Source organism: Fundulus heteroclitus, chromosome 7, assembly GCF_011125445.2.
Source record: "Fundulus heteroclitus isolate FHET01 chromosome 7, MU-UCD_Fhet_4.1, whole genome shotgun sequence".
Classification (NCBI taxonomy): domain Eukaryota; kingdom Metazoa; phylum Chordata; class Actinopteri; order Cyprinodontiformes; family Fundulidae; genus Fundulus; species Fundulus heteroclitus.
In genome coordinates, this window is record NC_046367.1 from 36,345,483 (window position 1) to 36,365,316 (window position 19,834).

Here is a 19,834-nt window from a genome sequence, read left to right on the forward strand (position 1 = left end):
TCTTTCCCCTTTATCCCCCAAAATGTTTATCGGAAAGTCTTGAGTTTTTTTTACAATATAATTCTCACTGAAAAATATGAAGATAAAAAAGTGAGATGGGAGAATATGTTTCATGGATGGACTAACATGCCTATAAACTGTATGTGCAGTTATTTTGGCATATTTATTTAATACAATTCAATATTTTGTTAAATATGGGCCTATTACATGCTTCTGCTGGGACATGAATGGAGTCAAATGAGAGTATGTGGACGTTCTTTGTGCACAAGTGCTACATAAATAAAGTTAATAAAGTAAATTGAATCAGAACCGGTCCGCGAGATGTCCCTCACAGGATCCCGTAATTCCGGTGAAGCTAACGTTTACTTGTTGCCATGGAAATGGGGACCAGATGAACTTCGCAGCTTTCGGAGACGTTTTTTTTTGTTAATAAATATATATCTCAAGTCGGACTCTTGGCTAATTGTTAATGCTTCGTCGTGTAAGGTAAGGTGGGCGTGTTATTATCACACAGTTTTATGGAGTCACCAGAATTAGAGCGTTTTCATATAAGTGTTAATGTAACAACGTCGGTGCAAAAACGCGGCCAGCTCCTCGAGTTTCACGTCAGGGGATTATTACCCGTAAAAAAATAAAATAAAAATGCATGTCTCTGTCGTTGTGACACTCGGAGCCCTCTCTGTGTATTAATGTTTTCGTCTCTATCCACAGCCATGTTAGCTGAAGCCCGGAGACAGCGCTGTTCGGCGTGTGTTGCTCCATGGAAGCTGTCCAGCACAGGGACGGATGTCAAAGTAAAGTCCAAAAAGCAATCACAGAGGATAAAAAAGATGTCTAACAAAAATAGAAAAAAAAAGGAAAAACACCCAAATGCTATTGTTTACTGTCAGAGAAGTTTAACTTTCAATAGCACAAAAAAAGGTCTTGTAGAAAAAAAAAAACAAGAAAAAACAACAACATAATTTTCTGATGTACTGTAGCAAACAATTATGCAGCAGAAGCAAAACCCAGAACCCTTTACGGTCACTATGGGGTATTTCTTTATTAGCTTTGGACATAAAGAAACTCAAATTCTGATTTGTAAATTAACTGAAGCTCTGTCCTATTTTATGGCAAGTGTTGATGGATTTTCTGTGATCTAATTTTTTCTTTATTATTATTGCAGTACTGCTAGGTTGCACATGTAAGGTTGTTGTCCTGGAGGAAGGAGAACCTCTGCCCCAGTCTCTTGTATTTTGATCCATTTTAACAGGGTTTCCTCTAGGTTTGCCCTGTATTCATCTGTATCTAGCTTCCCTCCAACCCAGACCAATTTATCCATCCTAAAAACTTATCTGATCAGAGCACCCTTTTCAATGTGTTTGCTGTCTCCTATATCTGGCTAATGGCTAACCTTAAACTAAATATTCCAACTCAAATGCGGCTCTCTAACGCTCTGCTAAAGTTAGTACAGGCCTTTAAGCTAATTCTGTAATTTGCATGTGTCAAATTAAAGGCCCAGGGGCCAATTCCACCCCGTCAAGGCAATTTATTCAGCCCTCAAGAGCATAAAAAAGGCATATCATGTCATGAAGTAGAGGCATATATCCTTTGAAATTGTATAAACTGGCTAAAACTGTGCCTCCTGTAGCGAATGTTTATTTTCTTTTTTACTGTGTAGTAACAGGATCCTGCCACTAAATGTCAGTTTTCCCACAGCAGATTAAAACAACCCATAAATGTTTGAAAAGAAAAAAAGTGAATGATGAGTTTAAAGAGTAACTCACCTTAATATCAACTTTTTGTGCAGATGAATTGGGCCTAAGGGTGCTACTTTTATGCTACTGACCAATTTTATGTTTCTATGTGCACTGGAATTAAATTATGAAATCAAAAGCATAATTTATACATGTGCAACCGGCTCTTTTAATGATGCCAAAGTGACCCAATATAGAAATGAGTTTGGTACCCCTGATGTGATTAATCTCTATTTGCCCGATTTGTAACTTTGGTTGGAAGACTACATCTTGGTGGGTCAAGCCATACTCTCCATTTTTATATGGTGGACTGAAGAACGCATTTTTGAGATTTTCAAAGTTTTGGATACTGTTTAATAATCAAACCCTGCTTTAAATAGAACTTTGTCCTTCCCGTTCTGGTGTGTTCTTTGGTCTTTGTGATGCTTTTTTGTTCACGAATATTCTTCACAGAACAGCCTCACACTGATGTTTACTAAGTAGATATCATCAGAAGGCTGTTGGCTTTATTAGAGGCATCAGATTTAAAGAGTCAGTATATACACACCACTCTTTTCAGATTTTTACCGGTCCCCCCCCCAAAAAAAATACATTTGTCTTTTTTTCCTTTCTTTTCACTACTTTATGCTACTTTCTGGGATTTTACAGCATACAGTTCCAGTAAAATACACTTAGGTTTTTGATTGTTATTCTTAAGGCTGGTTAGAATATTTTGCAAGGCTCTTTAAAAAAATAAGGTGAATTAAAAGCAGCTAATTCCTTGATTAATTAACTCATTACTTGTTACTTCATTCTAGTCATTAATTCTTGTTATTTCCATACTTCCTCTCCACAGGAACCACGTCTCCCCGCCAGAAAACGCTGGCGAAGAAAATCTTCCAGCCAAAGAACCTGCTTCTTAGGTCTGGAAACCAGACCAGAGCTGTTATGGGAGGATTGGGTACTTGGAAGGGAGTACACGAAGACACTGGTGTTAAAGAACACCCGTGACAAGATGCATAAGCTGCACGTTAGGTAAAGCAAACTCACAAACACATTTCCAAACTATGTGTTAGATCAAGAGGACAACGAAGCCTTCCCTTTTTCTCCTCGCAGAGCTCCAGAGTCCATGTTTTTCTCAACCTTGAATCCTGAAGTAGTTGTTCTCAGCCCAGGGACTTCATTCTCCTTACAGGTCACCTTTAGACCTCTCAAAAGGGTAGGGTATTCCACAATTGAATTAAACCCCCCTTGGAATTTGTGCAACACACAAAATGAGCCAATGGCCAACTGTATATCTTTTTGTAGCTATTTTGTTTCATGCAAATTACGTTTTTTTTTTTTATTTCTCTCTGATTGCGCGGGACAGCGTGAGTATAAGGACAGCATTCAGTTTCAAGCTAAAGAGGGAAGCTTTCAAGTAAGCCTCCATGCCGTGCTTCCAAGTCATTCCCTGAAGGTCCCTGAAACGGTGGCGCTCCCCCTCTGTGCTGTTCAGCACTCCACACAAACCAGTTTCCCACTGAAAAATCTCAGGTACCTCTGATTGTTCTTAGTGTATGTTCGTATGTACATGCGTTATACATACATAAAAAGTGTGATTTTCTTTTGTTAATCATCAAGGACCTCTTACCAAAAATATACTCTACTTTTATCCGTCTCTCTTGAGTCATCAATATGTCTTCAACTTCTCTGTGTTTTCCTTTTTCTCCCCCCAGTAAGGTTCAGGTGTCATTTAAGTGGGATTGTGCAGCACCCTTCCAGCTCATTCCAGAAGAAGGCCTTCTGAAACCTGGTCAGGAGTGTCTCATTGTGGTGGACTTTCAGCCGCCGGAGGCACAGGTCTACCAGCAGCAGGCGCACTGCAGATCTGGGGAAGATGATGACAAAGCTGGCTGCTGCAGCTCTGTGCTTCTACAGGGGATAGGTACTGCTGAGACCAAACATTATGTGGAAGGACGTAGAATGAAAGTTATGAGCTGCAGTGTCTTTAGGGCATATTTTCCTCATTCCACACATGCTAAAATGTACAGACAGGCTCAAATAGATGCATACACTTCTATTAGCATGTGGGTAAATGTCTTCTCGCAATTAAAGATATGCAACACTTTTTGTAGCCACAGACAAGACTCTGTCATAATTCTAGATTGATATTTTTCTGTTATTCTTTGCAAACATGCTAGAGCAAATCGAAATGGATGCAGCTTTTTAGCATAGTTTGTACATGTTCAACAGGATTTTAGTTGGCATTTCAAAAGATTAATTGTAACCTGCTTTATCCCCTCCATCCATCCATTTTCCAAACCGCTTATCCCTCATGGGGTCGCGGGGGTTGCTGGTGCCTATCTCCAGCTGTCAAATGGGCGAGAGGCTGGGTACACCCTGGACAGGTCGCCAGTCTGTCGCAGGGCAACACAGAGAGACAAACAACCATTCACGCACACCTAAGGACAATTTGGAGAAGCCAATCAACCTAACAGTCATGTTTTTGGACTGTGGGAGGAAGCCGGAGTACCTGGAGAGAACCCACGCATGCACAGGGAGAACATGCAAACTCCATGCAGAAAGACCCAGGGGTGTACTCGAACCCAGGACCTTTTTGCTGCAAGGCAACAGCGCTACCCACTGCGCCACTGTGCAGCCCGCTTTATCCCCTCAAAGACAAATTGTTTGGGTGCCTTATCCTGACACAAAGCGCAACCATGTCAATGTTTCCCTGATCTGACCAAAACGGTCAGCTTGTGATAAAATGAAACAAGTCAGGGTGTTTAGGAATGACCACCAAAGTGAAAGCCTACCTTAACCTGGAAGTCGCTGGAACGTCAGTGTTTCTGTTTAATGGTATGTTAGGGTGACAAGCAAGAAAGAAGTGCTTGCTCCAAGATCTCAGAAGTGGCAGGATTTGGTCAGGGTTGAAGCTTTGAGCTTTGTGTGTAAAACAAACTCATCAACCGGTTCAAAAGCAAACTATATGTGTGAAAACGGCCTCAGACACAACATGAGTGCTTCAACCAGACAATTATCCCAAATACACATCAGAGTGGTACTGAAATAGATAAAGCTGGCTCACATAAAGCTTCAGGAATGACATTGATCTCACCCTTATTTAAAGTTTGCAGCCTATGCTTAAAAGTGAGTCCATGCCAGGGAACCGATACGTTTAAAAGATCTGTTTTTGATTAAAAAAAAGAGAGTGGTCAAATACTCAGCCAGAAGTGTGTTGTTGGCTATAAAAAGTGTGTACCAGTAGTTGAGGTACAACTTGATAAAGGACATTTATAAAAATGTAAGAGGTGTACATATTTGTGCCTGCATATAAAACCACTTATGTACTCTTCTGACCAGAACTGTACGTTATAATTACGTGAATACCATTGCAGATTTAACAAATATCTCAACAATTATCATTTTTAGTAGAAATTAAATCTTTTTTTTTTTTTCCAGCCAAATATCCTTATCTTCAAATAAGAAATCCCAGTAACAAAAAGAAAAGCTGCCCTGGTGATCCTGAGTTACACTTTGGCTCTGTGTCAATTGGCCAGAGTTTGAGTAAGCACTTTGAAATCTTCAACCCTTCGTCTGTAAGTAGCAAGTATGAGTGCATTCACAGCCTAAAATTCAGGCTCTGCCTTCTCTCACATCTTCCCTGTTGCTTTTTTTTTTTTTTTTTTTTTTTTTTAGGTTAACGTGTGCTTTTCTCTGTCACGGCTGCTTGGTGGGGCAGTTCTGTATGGATCAGACTTCAGTTGGGATGTGCCCAGTGGCAAAATCGCTCCAGGTGGATCACTCCAAGTTTCGGTCACTTATTCGCCCACCGTGGTTGAGATCGTCTCTGTTGAGTATTTGTCTCTGAATTACAAGGGGGCGCTCAGCAAAACTCAGATTAAACTCATGGGAAAGTGTATAGGTAAGAGGCATGAACTACAATAAAAAAAATAACACTAATTTGTTTTCTTAAAAATAAAAATAAGTGAGGATAGCATTTAAGGTACCAAAAATGAGGTCTCCTTATGTCAAAAACAATATTCTTGCTTTCAGGTCCTGAAGTTTGTCTGTCCTCCTCTGTGGTCGACTTTGAATGTGTTGAAGAAAGAGGATCCGCAGTAGAAACACTGGAGCTCCTGAACTCCTCCCCTGTTCAGGCTGTCTACCAATGGGATATAGACTGTTGGAACAGTGTTTTTGGTATTTCACCAGCGAGTGGCGCTGTGCTCCCACAGGGCCGCATCAAAGTCAAGGTCCTTTACAGACCCACGCAACCAATGGCACATCACAGAAGAGTGGCATGTCTCATACTCCACAGGGTGAGGAAGGCAAATGTAGACATACTTAAATAATGCTTCCAGAATATTACAGCTTCCTGAATATTTCAACAATCATACTTTCAGGAGCCTCTGTTTCTGGACTTGATTGGTACGTGTCACTCGGCGGTTCAGCGGCCAGCGATATTAAAACCCGAACACTTGGTTGTGTTCAAGCATCAGTGGTCACCAGGCTCTGTCCGGGACTTGCCGCCAGATCACAATACACTGCCGGACCAACAGGGGGTGCTCTTACCCACACGGCTTAATAACACCTCAACACAAACCTTTCTAAAAATGGATATGCTTGTTTTAATAACTCCTGACTTGTTCTGTTGTGCCATTTTGTTCCCAAATCAGGAATCAAACAGTGACCCTGTCATTCCGGACACGCCCAGAGAAAAATGCAATGAAATGAACACGGATCCTCTCACCTCTCCATCTCTTCCATTTGTAACTATTGAACCAAGTGAGCTACTGTTTAACCACAAAGCAACGTCCACTGCGTCTACCTCATCTGCTCTGTCGCAGTGTGTTTCCATTACAAACCACGCCAAAGGCAAACTCAGGTATGTCACCTTGTCAGGGACTTTTTTTTTTTTTAGTCACAACAGATGTGAGGTTTTCATGTATTTCTGTCTGAAATGTGACCAAATACATGTACGAACACTTACAACGCTTATGATTCTGTTTAAGCCTGATGTGGACTGTTGTCCAAGATTCCCCTTTTTGTGTTGCTCCTTCGTCATTTGAGTTGGCCCCACTGAAGTCTACCACAGTGCGTGTGACGTATGAGCCCAACCAGATCAATACCCTGCATGGAGGAGAGCTGGAGTGCTTTGCATATTACAAGGTAGTATTAAATACCTCAAAGTAGTTGGTAAATTCTGGAAATATTTTTTCCCCCTCTTGTTGTAAATAACAATGTCTTTGAGACTTTGAGCTGTTTTAATATTCATGTTCCTCTTTAGAAGCCACAGGATGATCCTGAAACAGGACAACAACGTCCATGTCTGCCCTGGTGTGTAACTGTCAGAGTCATTGGCCACTCATTTCAGCCGGACCAAGAGCATTTCACTCCATGCTGCACTTTGAATCCGCATCAAGTGGTAAGTTACAGAAATTACTTTAAATCCCTATTTTATAGCTCGTGTTAGTTCCAGAGCTTAAGTATAAAAAAAAAGTTCTTCACAGCTGTTAAAGGAGAAGCTCCTGTCAAAATCCCCATAATAGTTGCAAAATGAGGGTTGTGTGCTGAACAACACTTATTGGTTTGGTAACATAGTATATTATTTAATATGGCATCATCAGATTATTATTATTATTATTCACATTCTTTGACAGCTTAGTTTACTTTGACTCACCCCGAACACCAACCAGGCCGAATTATTGCCAAACCTGTACAAATAAGAAAACACTTAAATAGAACCTGTCTGACAACATAAAGTAGGTTAAAATATCTCAATAAGCAATACATCTTGGCTTGAGCAACAAAAATGTAACAAGAGATGAAAAAAGCAAGTCACTGACATCTGTCTCTTTAGAAAGACTTGCAATGTCTGTTTTAAGGCTTTGAGAATTGTTGGGAGCCAATACGAGAACCGTTACCACAAATGGAGAAAACACGGAGCATTGGTGAAGCTTCCCAGGAGGGGCTAGCGCACCAAAATTGCTTCAAGAGTGCTTCAATGTAATATCAATTTAATGTAATTTAATCAATTTAACGTGATAATTTTTCCTTTCTGCATGTTAGGTGTTTCCAGCTCGGAGGGGTATTTCCTATCGGACCGTTCTACTGCAGAATAATGGAGATCAGCCTCTCACCTTCTGCCTGAACCAGAGACCAAATGACGCTTTGCCTAAATCTGTGCACATGTTGCCTGGCTGTGGTTTGGTGCAGCCAGAAAAACATCAAATCATTACCATCAGAGCAGTCCCCACAGAGGACAGCCCCAAGCAGGGTTCCAGTTTACCGCTGCAGCTCAATGCAACTAAATCCACAAAGGTGCCACACAATAAACACAAGGACACACACTGTGGTAAAACTCATTCACACTGTTCTTGGGTCTTTTACTTTGGATCTTTGTCTTCCTTAGGAACTGAGAGTTGTGAGGGTTTTACAAAAGCCAAGCGTGTCTTTGGAAAGTGGCGGCAGTTTATATTTCCACCCGACAGCTGTCGGCTCGAGAACCCAGCGCACCCATTCCATCAGGAACTTAAGCTGCTTGCCCGTCAAGTTAGTTGACCGGTTTATCTTCCTGTTCCCATTCTTCCCGTGGTTTTCAGATGTTTTTCCGTGTTGCGTGATTGGACTTTGGAATTACCTCAGTGTTATTAACATTACAGCTGGCATTGTGTGATTGTTCTCCATGACAGGTTCCAGTGGAGCATTTCAGAGACGGAGCGGAGGCTTATCTTTGTCGAACCAGATGCTGGCGAACTGCATCCCAATGAGAGCTCAGTGAGAGATTAACACGGTTCCGCATTCTGTGCATTTAGATTCAGCTCATTACAAAAGTAATCAGACCCCTTGAACATTGCATGTTTTGTAGATGGAAGTGAAAGGTATATGACACGTGCTTTTGCATTGTTATACAAGACCACTGCAAGTCTTTGGTGGTGCGGCTCTTCCAGGTTTCTACATCTAGAGACTCAAATCTTGGCCTATTCTTCTTTGTAAAACATTTTGAGCTCAGTCATTTTTAATTCACAGGATTCTCAGTTGATTTAGGTCTGGACCTTTGCTGCACCATTATAAAAGATGAAGAGACTGGTTTACAACAATTGCATTCTCTTGTTGTATGCCCAGGGTAGTTGGCCTGCAGGAAGGTGAACCTCTGCCCCAGACCCAAATCTTTTGTACCCTCCAGAATAGTGGTGTCCTAATTTTTGCCTCTTGAGATCAAAATCATTAAGTCAAAAGGGCTTACCAGATCTTAATGACTTTATTATTTAGTCAATATATGATTTACCCCCTTCAAAACATTTTTTATTTCTTTTTACCTGCTAAATAATAAAGTACTATTTTTTGTGTCATATTTGAGGGAAAGGGATTTGTAAATCTTTGTAGATCCAAAGCATAAAAGAGGTTTTGTGTGTTTATCTCGTTAAAAGAAAGGAGTACATGTTCTTATTTATTTATTTTCCTTATCTATTTTTAGCAACAAGAACAGGATTTTGGTCACTCTTTCTTTGAGAATGTTCCCTATATTTTTATGAGTTAAATAGATTAATTAAACATGGATTCATGTGCACCTGGTTCTGCTTTTGAATAAAAGTCACGGGATATTTGTGGTCCTCTTCACTATGAAATGAAAAAGGAAGCAAACAACATGAATATTAAAGATGAGCACTTTGAGTTGCACCTAACATTTTAGGAAATTAGAATTTTTCAGTAAAGATTTTGCTGTAATGTGAAAAATAATCTATATCTGCATCAATTAATACCAGGGTCTGCAGATAGCCTCTGGGCCACATTTAGGAAACCTCGGCTCCAACCGGCTTTCTTTCAGTTTTACCCTGATTATACATCTATTCTTCTCCCTATTTGTTCCTGGTAAAGAAATGTTTCCCGATGCATTCTTCATCATGGAGAGGGTGTGTTCAAGGAGATATATGTAGTGTTAGTTTTTCAATATGCATCTGTCTTCTGGCCAGAGCAATTTCTTCCACATGTTTGCTTTATCCCTAACATGGCTTGCTGCAAACTAAACAGGACGTCTTGTGGCTCCAGATTTGTGGGGAGCACAACTAATTGTTTATCCTTTCAGTCAATTCCTCTAACTGAGTTCTGGATCTCTGCAGCTCCTCTAGAGTTACCATAAGCCTTTTGGCAGTTTCTCTGGTTAATAATGCTCTCGCTGTCAGTCTAGGTGGAGGGCCATGCCTTGGTAGGGTGTGCAGTGGTGTCATACTATTTCCATTTTTGGGATGATGGGCCACGATGCTGCAGAAGCTTCCTTGAGGCAATGTTTGTGGTGACTTGGCACCATAAAAATAAACTGTTCCAAATTGAATTGAATTGCTAAAATGTACAAAACAATGTGTCATTTTCTTTGCTTTCTTCACTGCACAGCGTTGCACTACTTGATGTTAATCATAAAATCCCAATAAATAAATCGATTTAGGTTATCAGTCGTAACAAGAGAAAAGGTGAAGTTCAAGGGGAATGAAAACTATAACAAAGCAATGTAGATGATGATGATGATGATTTGTGACTCCAGACAGATGTTGAATTTTTATTCTGAAGTTTGTATTCATCCCAGGTTCAGACGTGGTCCTTCAGCCCTCTGGAAGAGAAAACGTACACATTTAAACCTACTCTCAGCTTCCACAGCGATGACTCTGACAAGTTTCACCTCACCATAGAACTGATCGGCATGGGCTCAGCAGCCTCCGTTGAGGTAGGACTCTCATTGGGCTTTGTACAGTATGTTCATTCTTAGATATTTAGTTATTCTTTTACAAATTAACACTGAGATAAAAATGCTACCATGCAGTCCTAGAGTTAAAATACACAATAAAAGGGAATTAAGTCAAACGGTTCCTGTTTTTATTTTTATTTTTTTTACTTACCAGGCTGGTAAAGAGGTCCTGGATGTGGGAGAGATCTTAGTTGGAAGATGTCGCTCAGTAGAGATTCCCCTAGTCAACAACAGCCCCTGCCCCGTCTCTTTTCGTCTCTCTGCACAACGTATGCTCGCAGAAAATTCTTCTGATTCTGAAGAGGACAGTGGTAATTAGGTGTTTTTGGTGGCGTTCTTCATAAGAGTTTTACTTTGCATGTTTGAGCCTCATAAGTTTTTTTCCCCCTAATTTTGCTGGTATATGTGGTGTTTGGGTTGACCTGCAGTTTTCTTACCTATAAACTAATCCTGTTTTTTTTCCTGCCTCTTTAAGCCCTGCATCTGGACTGTGAAACGGGAACGGTCGCTTCACATTCCACTGTGCTGCTCCATTCCATCCTCAGACTTTGCACACAAGCCCAGTGCCTCTGGGCCGTCAACTACCAGATATTAAATGCCAGTGGTAAACAGATGACAGTAATGCGTAATACACGGATGAATTCATTCTACATACCTTTTCACTGTGTGTCTGCGCGTCTTTTTCCAGGCTTGGGTTCAAGTCCTCCTCAGAAACTGTGTGAAGTGCGAGCTCAGGGGGTGTACCCCACCTTACAGGTGACTGACGCATGCAGCGGTGGCAGCGTGGCCAGGCTCTGCAAGCAAGATTTGTGGACACTCTTCTCATTAGACAGCCTTAATGAGCAACTGCTTTCCACCCCATCTGCTAAAGAACGTACGTTAAAAACTCCCACCAAGCACAGGTCAGTTGATGTCATTTTAGTAATAATAGGTCAACAAGAAATTGGCTTTAATGTTGAGTGCGTGCCACAGTTTAAATTTTTCTTTCTAAGGATATCAGATAATTATATCAGGTTGCAGTGTGTGCTTAATCTTGACCTTTGCTTCCTTCCATAGTCTGCGAAATAGTCCCTCCATCTTGACCAAGGTCATGGTGGATTTTAAGTTTGGTGTTGCTCCTCTGAATTCGGATCCCTCAGATTTCATGTTGATGTTTCGCAACCCGGGTTCCATCCCTGTAGACTGGTATGTCAACACTTAGAAAAATGTTTTGCTATGTTAGTGTTTTAGAATTCACATTCTACAAAAATAGAAAAGTATGTGAGCAACCAATTAAAACTGCTTTTTATCACTTTTATGCTCATGTTCAATATTAGGGCATTCTTATTTCCAGAGGACCAACAGATGGAGCTGGAGGAATGGGCGGTGACAGGAGAGTTTAGCAGCACAGACCTGCACCAAATGAAGGTCATAATGTAGAGCTACGCATATTTTTAGGATTCTTGCCTCTGGTGGATTTGGCATAATTATAGTTTTTTTAATCCAACAAAAAAGTTTGTTTCAGACATAAAACGAAATTGAAAAATAAACAAAAAACACATTTTTTTTGTATACATTTCAAGCTGATTTCTAATAATCAATTTAAAGTGTTTTTTTGTTGTTGTTGGAATTACTATATTTAGAAATAGATTTTGCTAAATGTATTATTAAAGATATAGATAATATACATAACAGCAAAATAATAAAAGTATGTCTTCATATTAATTTATGTATGTTTTGTTTATTTTCAGGTTCAAGACAATCAACTCTTCAGAGTGTCCCCTCGCTCTGGAACTTTGCTTCCTGGCCAGAAGAGGGCAGTACACTTCAGCTACAGGTCAGGGTCATTACAACAGGTTCTCAGCAGTGTACATTTAGCTTAACTTTAAGCTTTTGAAATCATACCTAAACATAATTTTCTCAAATATTTAAGCAAATCAGTCGTTGTTTTGACAAGCACCAGATTACTTTTATGTCTTTACCTTCACAGCCATGACTTCATGGGAACTGACCGACTTCCTGTTGTGCTCAAGCTCAGTTTTGGCAGAGAGATTATGGTGAGGTTCCTTACACTTAGCTTTATTTGACTGAACTCTAAAGCTCTGTTAGTTTTACCTCAGAAATGGAAGTTTGCATCTAGGAATGAAGTCACAGCCTGGGTCAGTACGTACTGCTGTAGTTGCAAAATGTAAGGAAAGCAATGACATTTGCTGCTTAGGTTTTGTGACGAGGGTAACTACTTAAGTGATAAACTGATGATAATGTATTTCTCTCATTTTCACTTTCAGACCCTTAAAGACTGAGTTAATGAATAAAAAAAAACACCTTACAGTAGTATGTGTACTATGTGAGATAAATCAAAAAATAAAAAGTATACAGAGACACAAAAAATTTTTAAATTCTTAAGGGAAGAACGTCTTTAAATTAGAAAAGTTCTACTTCTTTTCAGTTCTAGGAGATAAAACTTCTGTTGCTAAAGGAAACAGAAAAATACTCCTTGATCAGCTGCTTTACTGGCCAATTTAACCCCAGGCATTCCCCCCCCACTTCAGTTTCAACTATGTTTCCACTGCAAGAACTGTGCCAGTAGCCAAGGTATTATTTGAGATAGTCCCCCCAGTATTAGCCCTGCAGGAAACAGGGCTAAATTGGCCAAAAGTGGGTAGAAATCTACAGCGACAACGGGAAGGAGGTAGGAGTTTTTGGATGGACCCAGAACTAAAAGTGGAGCTTTGTGGTGGGAGGCATGCCATACATATCTCCCCGGTTGAATATTCCCACCAGCATTTTATTTCAGTCATATCCCAACTTGTGCCGAGGGGAGTAACACTCTCATCAAAGCCATTTTAAGGGATTTTAATCAGTAAAATGAAAGTACTTACTGTGTTTTTGTTATGAGATACAGGTTAAAGCCGTCCGACTGCCGAGAAATGTTGACCATTCAGTCTTAAGTTTGAATGGAGGAGAAGCAGCTAAGTGTGTCTTTGTTTTTTCTTCCAAGGAGTCACCTCTCACATCTCAGGCTTTAAGATCTTTGTATTACTAAGCACATTTTGAATTAAAACTGGTTTTTATTCAATTTCAGAGATTAACTTCTATTAAATTGTCACAAATGATCTCTTTATATAGCCCATTGTAATCCTGATTGCAGCTCTATTTTTTTTCTTTCTCATTCTTACATAACTTGTGGTTGTAGTGTGTGTCTTTTAAACCATAACTGGCATTAATGCAGTATTAGTCTGCTTTTACTCTTATTTTGCTATTATTAATCTCACTCTGGGCTTTGCAGAGATCTGTGTTATTACTTTGGAGCAGTTTTCCTGCTGGAGGAGGATTCACTTTAGGGCTTGTAATCGGCCCAGATTTTGAAACACACAAAAAACAGCTTATGTAGATAAAAAGATTAAGTCGTGGAGAACTGTTCAGGAACCCATAGTGGAAACACACCTTAAAATAGCAAAATACCAATCCTTGTCATTCCATCCTTCTATCCATATTCCTGCAACTTTTACTGAAGCTGATCTCTGGGTTGGGCTCCGACTTACCAAGTCAGAAATCTGACATCAGGTGCCGTCTTTGTTATTTTTTTTAAAACAGAAATTAAAAGATTCCAAATTCTGACTGTGATAAATACTTTGTTACCGTCTTGTATTGCTAAGAGTAGCGTCCCTGTTCGCTGGGCACAATAAGGAAATCGAACTGCTTTTCCAGCCTGCAACTACAATGGTTGAACATGGCTGTGACATTATTCCCAGATCTTAGTTCCAACGTCAGAGGCAAATCAAATGCAGCTAAAAATAAACACACCATAACCACTCATAGATAACTGTTTGAGATTTTTGTAACACCAAAGTAGAAAAAAAAGCCTCTTTGCTGTCATTAGAAAAACTTCCTTTCAGGGATGTTCTTGATTTTTGTGTTTTTCTTTCCCTGATTGAAGCTAAACTTTGAAGGAGTGACCTTGAACCGAGATGAACCATATCTCCACTTTGCTTCCAATCAACATGTATTCACGTCTGTAGCTATTGGGGACCCCAGTCCTCCACGACAGGTATGTTTTTTAATTAAAAAAAACAAAACAACATATTTTAGTTTTATTAATAAAACACTAAAATCTTTGTTTTGTTGTTTTGTTTTTGACAAAAATCTCTCATTTTCATTTAATAACTCTTTAGATGTACGAATTGTACAATGGTGGGGCAGCGGCAGTACATTATGAAGTGGACCAAGCCGTGTTGTCACAGCTTCGGATGGATAACTATAATCACCCCGTCTTGAGATGCCTCAGTCCACAAGGAGACGTTCTCCCTGGGAATAAAGCCACAATCGAATGGATCTTCTCTCCACTTGAGGCTAAGATGTACCATGTATGACCCAGATCCTCTTTTTCTTAATTCATATTCCATTTAGCTTTATCATTAGGTTTGTTCTATCCTTGTAGTTTAAGGGTGATCTGAATTCTCAGGGTAGATTGATGGTAATTAACCACATTATACTAGGTTAGGTTAATTGGCCTGTCTAAATTCTCCTTAGGTGTGAGTGTGTGCGAGAACGGTTGTTTGTCTCTGTGCTGCCCTGCGATAAACTGGCGTCCTGTCCAGGGTGTACCCTGCCTTTCGACCATTGACAGCTGGAGATAGGCACCGACACCCATTGCGACCCCACAAGGAATAGACGTGTTAGAAAATGGATGGATGGATGGATACTACACTGCTCAAAATATATTATTAAATATATTTAATATATTAAAGGACCACTTTGAAAACACAGCAGCACTCAGTTGGAAAAAAACAGTCCTGCTGGATATCCATACCGTAACATGATGCCACATCATTTGATTAAAAGGAAAGTTGTCAACCAACAGAGGATTTAATCTGAAGTCACAAGGAAAATAAAAATGAAAAATTGATGTGGCTGGCTTGTCCAATTTGCTGAAATGTACCCCCCACATGCCTGTATGTATGCCTGACGTCGGGGCATGCTGCTTATAAGAAAACAGATGGTGTTCTGGGGTATCTCCTCCCAGATCCTGTCCAGAGCATCGCTGAGCTTCTGGACAGTCTGACATACAGCCTGGTGGTGTCGGATGGGGGACAATGGGTCTAACACTGATTACGAAACCCATTCTGCTATTTAACTGATATTTAACTGACCAAATCAATATTCCTCAAGTTTAACTGACTTGATGTTATACTCTGATTAAAAAAGTGTTCCTTTAAATTTTTGAGGCAGTGCAACAGAAACCTCATCCTGCAGGTTTTTGTCGGGCAGGGGTTGTCAGACTCTTGTCCCTAAATTGTTTTCTTTGTATCTTTGTAACAGATGGATGTTCCTATCCACATCCAGAACAGCGATTCAGTAATTATAAAGTTTGTGGGATGTGGGATTGCTGTGTCATCAACCATTTCCTCTAACCTCATTGAGTGCAGTGATAAGGCTCCTGAACATGGCGCCCAGAAGGCGCCGTTCCCAGGACAGGCAAGTGCATTTATACAGAACAACACCTGTCCTCCTGCATGTTATTCAGTTATTTTCTGTGAAAGAAAGATCTTGGCTAATAAGAAGTCTTAGAAAGATGTTGATGGCATTGAGTCTTTCATTACTTGAGTTTTCCAAATCCACCTCTGACTGTATGAGTGTCTGCAGGCGGCCTTCTTGTCCGAGGACAGTGTTTCTTTTGGTGATATCCCAGTTTTCACGAAGTCTTCGAGAATCTTCTTCCTCACCAGTTTGTGCCACACAGACACTCTTCACTATGTCTGGGAGATTCCCAAGCAGCACAGCCAAGAGGTTTGTCCTACCAATGAAATCTATTAGGGCCAATGAAAAATACAAGGTTTATCATTTTACCCGATCTAAGCATCTTTTCTCTCCGGTACGTGTTATTACAGGTGGTACAGATCCATCCAGAGCGAGGCTGTCTTGGTCCAGGAGAGTGTGCTATTTGTGTCCTGACCTTCATTTCTGATTACCCCACTGTCTATCGGCTAGACCTCATATGTCAGGTACCAAAGTGTTTAGCTAGATTTAAGGATTTTGTGCATGTTTGTCATCTTACAACCACAATTCAATGTACTTTTGGGATTTTGTTATAGACCAACACCAACGTAATGGAGTGGAAGGAAAAAAGCTGCATGCTTTTTTGTTTTGTTTTTAAATCTATTTTTGTCATTATCAGCTTTCACTCTGATACCCCAGAACAAAACGTCCAACCAATTGCCTTTAAGAGTCGCCTAACTAGTAACTAGAGTCTATGTGAGTGTGGATTAACGGCAACATAAATACAGATTTTCTGTGGAGACCTCAGAGGTTTGTTGGGGAAAATTAGTGAATAACAGCATGAAGATCGAAGATGCGTAGGGAACGTTAAATTCAAAATAATGTCCCAATTTATGAGCATCTGATGGAGGGCTTTCTAATCCATGCTAAAATGGAAAGGGTTCGACACAACTGCAGACCTACATAGACTTGCATGGCTGTCCGTGTGAATTAACAAGCTGATAAAGGGAACAACATGTGTTGGGGAGAAACTAAAGACGGCACATCACTATGAACACACCAACACCCTTATGGTGAAACACAAAATAGCAGCTTTGTTGTAGGGATGCTTTTCTTCATTGGAGATAGAGGAGGCAATCATGGAAAATAATAATTTATTGGCTGGAAAAAAAAAAGAAACTAAATAGCCAGCCAGAGCTTCTATAAAATATTTCAGATCAAAGCATACCGTATTTATGTATTAAAGGGGCCTAGTCAAAGTCCAAACCCGAGTCCGATTGAGAATCTTGACTGTGACTTTATTTAGAAAGGGACAAAGTACAACCTAAAGGTAAATGTTGCCATTTGATACACTGTACCACATTATAGCTTTTAGCTGATTCCCATCTGTAGTGCTTTGACGGGTCAAGATAAGAGGAGAAAGTTTAGGAGCAGTTAAAAATCGATTGTTAATAAAATCTAACAATCAGCCATAATTCAGATACATCAATCTGATGAAGCACAGGTTTGCAAAGAAGCATTGGCATACATCTCACATGTGGGAAACTGGTAGACAAACCACTTAAGACTTTCAACTCTAACTGGAGAGAAATGTGGCTCAGCTAACTATTTAAATACAAACACATGCTACATTTTTTAAGTTTTTATTTTAAAAATTTCAAAAAACATGTATAATTTCCCTTCACTACACAATTATTCACTTCTCAAAATATAATATATTATGGTTTTGACTGGACAACGTGTGAAAGAGTTCAGACGAATAAATGCTGTTTTTTTTTCAAGGCACTGTTGGTCACATATGGTCAGACATCAAATAAAGTTTCCTACTACCTTAGCTGACTGTTGCTGCTTGTGTTGTGGCCCTTTCTTCTCTTTCTCCAGATTACTCAGGAAGCTGCACTCGTCCGCTATCACAGCGCCTCACAGCACTGGGAGGCAGAAAAAAAACGCCAGCAAGAGGAATTCATAATCACAGACAAGAGCGCCGCCGACCGTCCAAGAGTTTTAGTAGATGAGGTCTGACTGGGAAAGACAGCTTGATGAACTATAACATTCTTTTTCATCATCTTTACAATATTGAATTTCTGACGCAGGCACCTCTGGGTCCTCCTGCAAGAAAAGAGTCGCCCCTCAGAAAGTACAAGGTTGTCTTTAGTAACGCCGCTGCTTTTTACACGTAATATAAAAACATGAACCTTTGCTAAAGTGTAACTCCTCCGCTTCAGACTCTCCCTCCTATCTGTACCAGCAGCAGCGAAGCAGTCGGCCGTTTGTGGGCCAAACCAACTAGAGCTGAGAAACGACTGCAGCGAGAAGCCGCTCAAGTATGGAGGCGGCCCCAGCCCCCCCGACCTGCTCTGCTACACCTGACTGTGACGGCCCACTCCCATGATCCTCGGGACTACTTCACACATTTTCCTGAGCAGTACAATAAGCATTACAGGTGATATTTTAACGCACCCTTTTGCTGACTTCCGTTAGAACATAAAATCTACTCTGTGCCGTTTGAAATGTCATTAATTGTGTTAAGCAGACTGGTTACTTTTTGTGATGCAGGTACTCAACCAGGACCCAGAAAAGTGGACCCAAATCTTCAAGCACGTCCCTTCCTGCTGATCCATTTTCATCGACACATGGCGCTGAGAGAGATATCCTCATGGACATACTTGCACCTCTTTACAAGTAACGCGCGAAGAAAAACCCACTCTGTGAGATTCCTCTGTCGTATGTCTCGGGTTTAATAATTCTTCTTTGCCATTCCAGAAATCTGCTTGACGATGCAGCTTTTGCCCAGTCTCTGATGGCTTTAGCCTCCGAGCCTCCGGTCTACAGGCCTCACACCTCTTCATACCCCTCCGCCATTCCTCCATCGGCGGACGGAGAAGGAGCCGCTGGTGGTTTAGAGACAGTTCCCCAAAGCCAGGCCTCACCAGGTTCTGAGCGCGCTCCTGTTGAAGTGATCGAGGCCATTTTGTTGAACACGCTCCAGAACATAATGATGGAGGCTGCGAGAGGAGAGCTGGCCCTTACAGCGCACCCCCGCACCATCATGCTGCCCCCTTCCTCAGTGAGGTGATGACAAGCCCAGGTTCTGATGTGCTTCTGGTTGTTGCGTTGGCTTTGAGTTGCAACAATTACTTTATATGTTGTTTGTTCTGTTAGGAGCGGGCCGGCCTTGGCTGAAGAGGACCAGCAGAGCCTCGGCTAACAACGGCTACCCATCATCCAACAGGCCAAAATCTCTCTGCTGCTTTATTTTAGATCCAACTTTTGTAAAATCACCATCTTTTTTTTCTTCATATACATCTCAACAAATATGAATTAAAATTTTGGATTGCAGGGAATTGGTTGAGATGTACTTTTGATACTTGTAAAACATGAATTTAGCAGATTCTTTTATGAGAAGCCACTTACAAATGACACTTGTGCAAAAGCAATGAGAGCATTAATGTTTGCGCTAAATTAATCACACACGTTATCACCTGGTCTCATTGGTAACATGAGGAAATTCCTTTAATGGAAGATAGCACCAATAATATTTGGTGCTGCTGTAAAATGTAAATATTTTTTAGTCGTCTACACTGGATCTCTATGAATGTATCAGCTTTACCTCTTTTTAAACGGCACACCCAATACCGGATTAGCCAATAATCTCAGCGATTTTCTTATCTAATAAAAGGGAAGATTTCCACATTTTTATTTGTTACCACCACAAACATTAATACTAAAGCTAAGAGACTTACAGTACCTCTGGAGGAGTTGCAGAGGTCCACAGCTCAGGTAGGAGAACCTGTGTACATAACTATTGCTCATACATTTCACAGAGCTACAATTTTGGAATAAGTGTCGAGATGAAAGCCACTGTTGAATAAAAAAAAAAATTAAAAGTTTACCACAAGTCAAATGAGACTAAAGT

The 19,834-nt window shown here is 40.5% G+C and overlaps 1 protein-coding gene across 1 annotated transcript; it reads left to right on the plus strand.

Moving 5' to 3' along the window:
• Positions 1-381: 381 nt before the first annotated feature.
• cfap65 (cilia and flagella associated protein 65) lies at positions 382-19,784 on the plus strand. The gene is made up of 35 exons (XM_012876962.3): positions 382-486; positions 712-794; positions 2,572-2,750; positions 2,832-2,934; positions 3,085-3,251; positions 3,434-3,642; positions 5,160-5,296; positions 5,397-5,622; positions 5,754-6,019; positions 6,104-6,262; positions 6,377-6,585; positions 6,713-6,869; positions 6,988-7,125; positions 7,770-8,021; positions 8,113-8,252; positions 8,393-8,477; positions 10,282-10,419; positions 10,595-10,751; positions 10,916-11,044; positions 11,129-11,342; positions 11,497-11,625; positions 11,757-11,847; positions 12,171-12,256; positions 12,410-12,476; positions 14,360-14,470; positions 14,595-14,786; positions 15,742-15,897; positions 16,066-16,209; positions 16,311-16,424; positions 17,800-17,934; positions 18,012-18,062; positions 18,144-18,361; positions 18,475-18,600; positions 18,682-18,990; positions 19,081-19,784. Exons 2-35 carry the CDS (start codon positions 714-716, stop codon positions 19,124-19,126), a joined length of 5,121 nt encoding a protein of 1,706 aa, XP_012732416.2. The 5' UTR covers positions 382-486; positions 712-713; the 3' UTR covers positions 19,127-19,784.
• Positions 19,785-19,834: the final 50 nt, after the last annotated feature.

What these genes read in the sequence shown, in the direction of transcription:
- cfap65 (XM_012876962.3), top strand. Translation starts at nt 714, where the DNA reads ATGTTAGCTGAAGCCCGGAGACAGCGCTGTTCGGCGTGTGTTGCTCCA. An exon ending in CACGCCAAAGGCAAACTCAG is followed by an intron (nt 6,586 to 6,712) that starts GTATGTCACCTT and finishes ATTCTGTTTAAG; the next exon opens with CCTGATGTGGACTGTTGTCC. An exon ending in ATGCAACTAAATCCACAAAG is followed by an intron (nt 8,022 to 8,112) that starts GTGCCACACAAT and finishes TGTCTTCCTTAG; the next exon opens with GAACTGAGAGTTGTGAGGGT.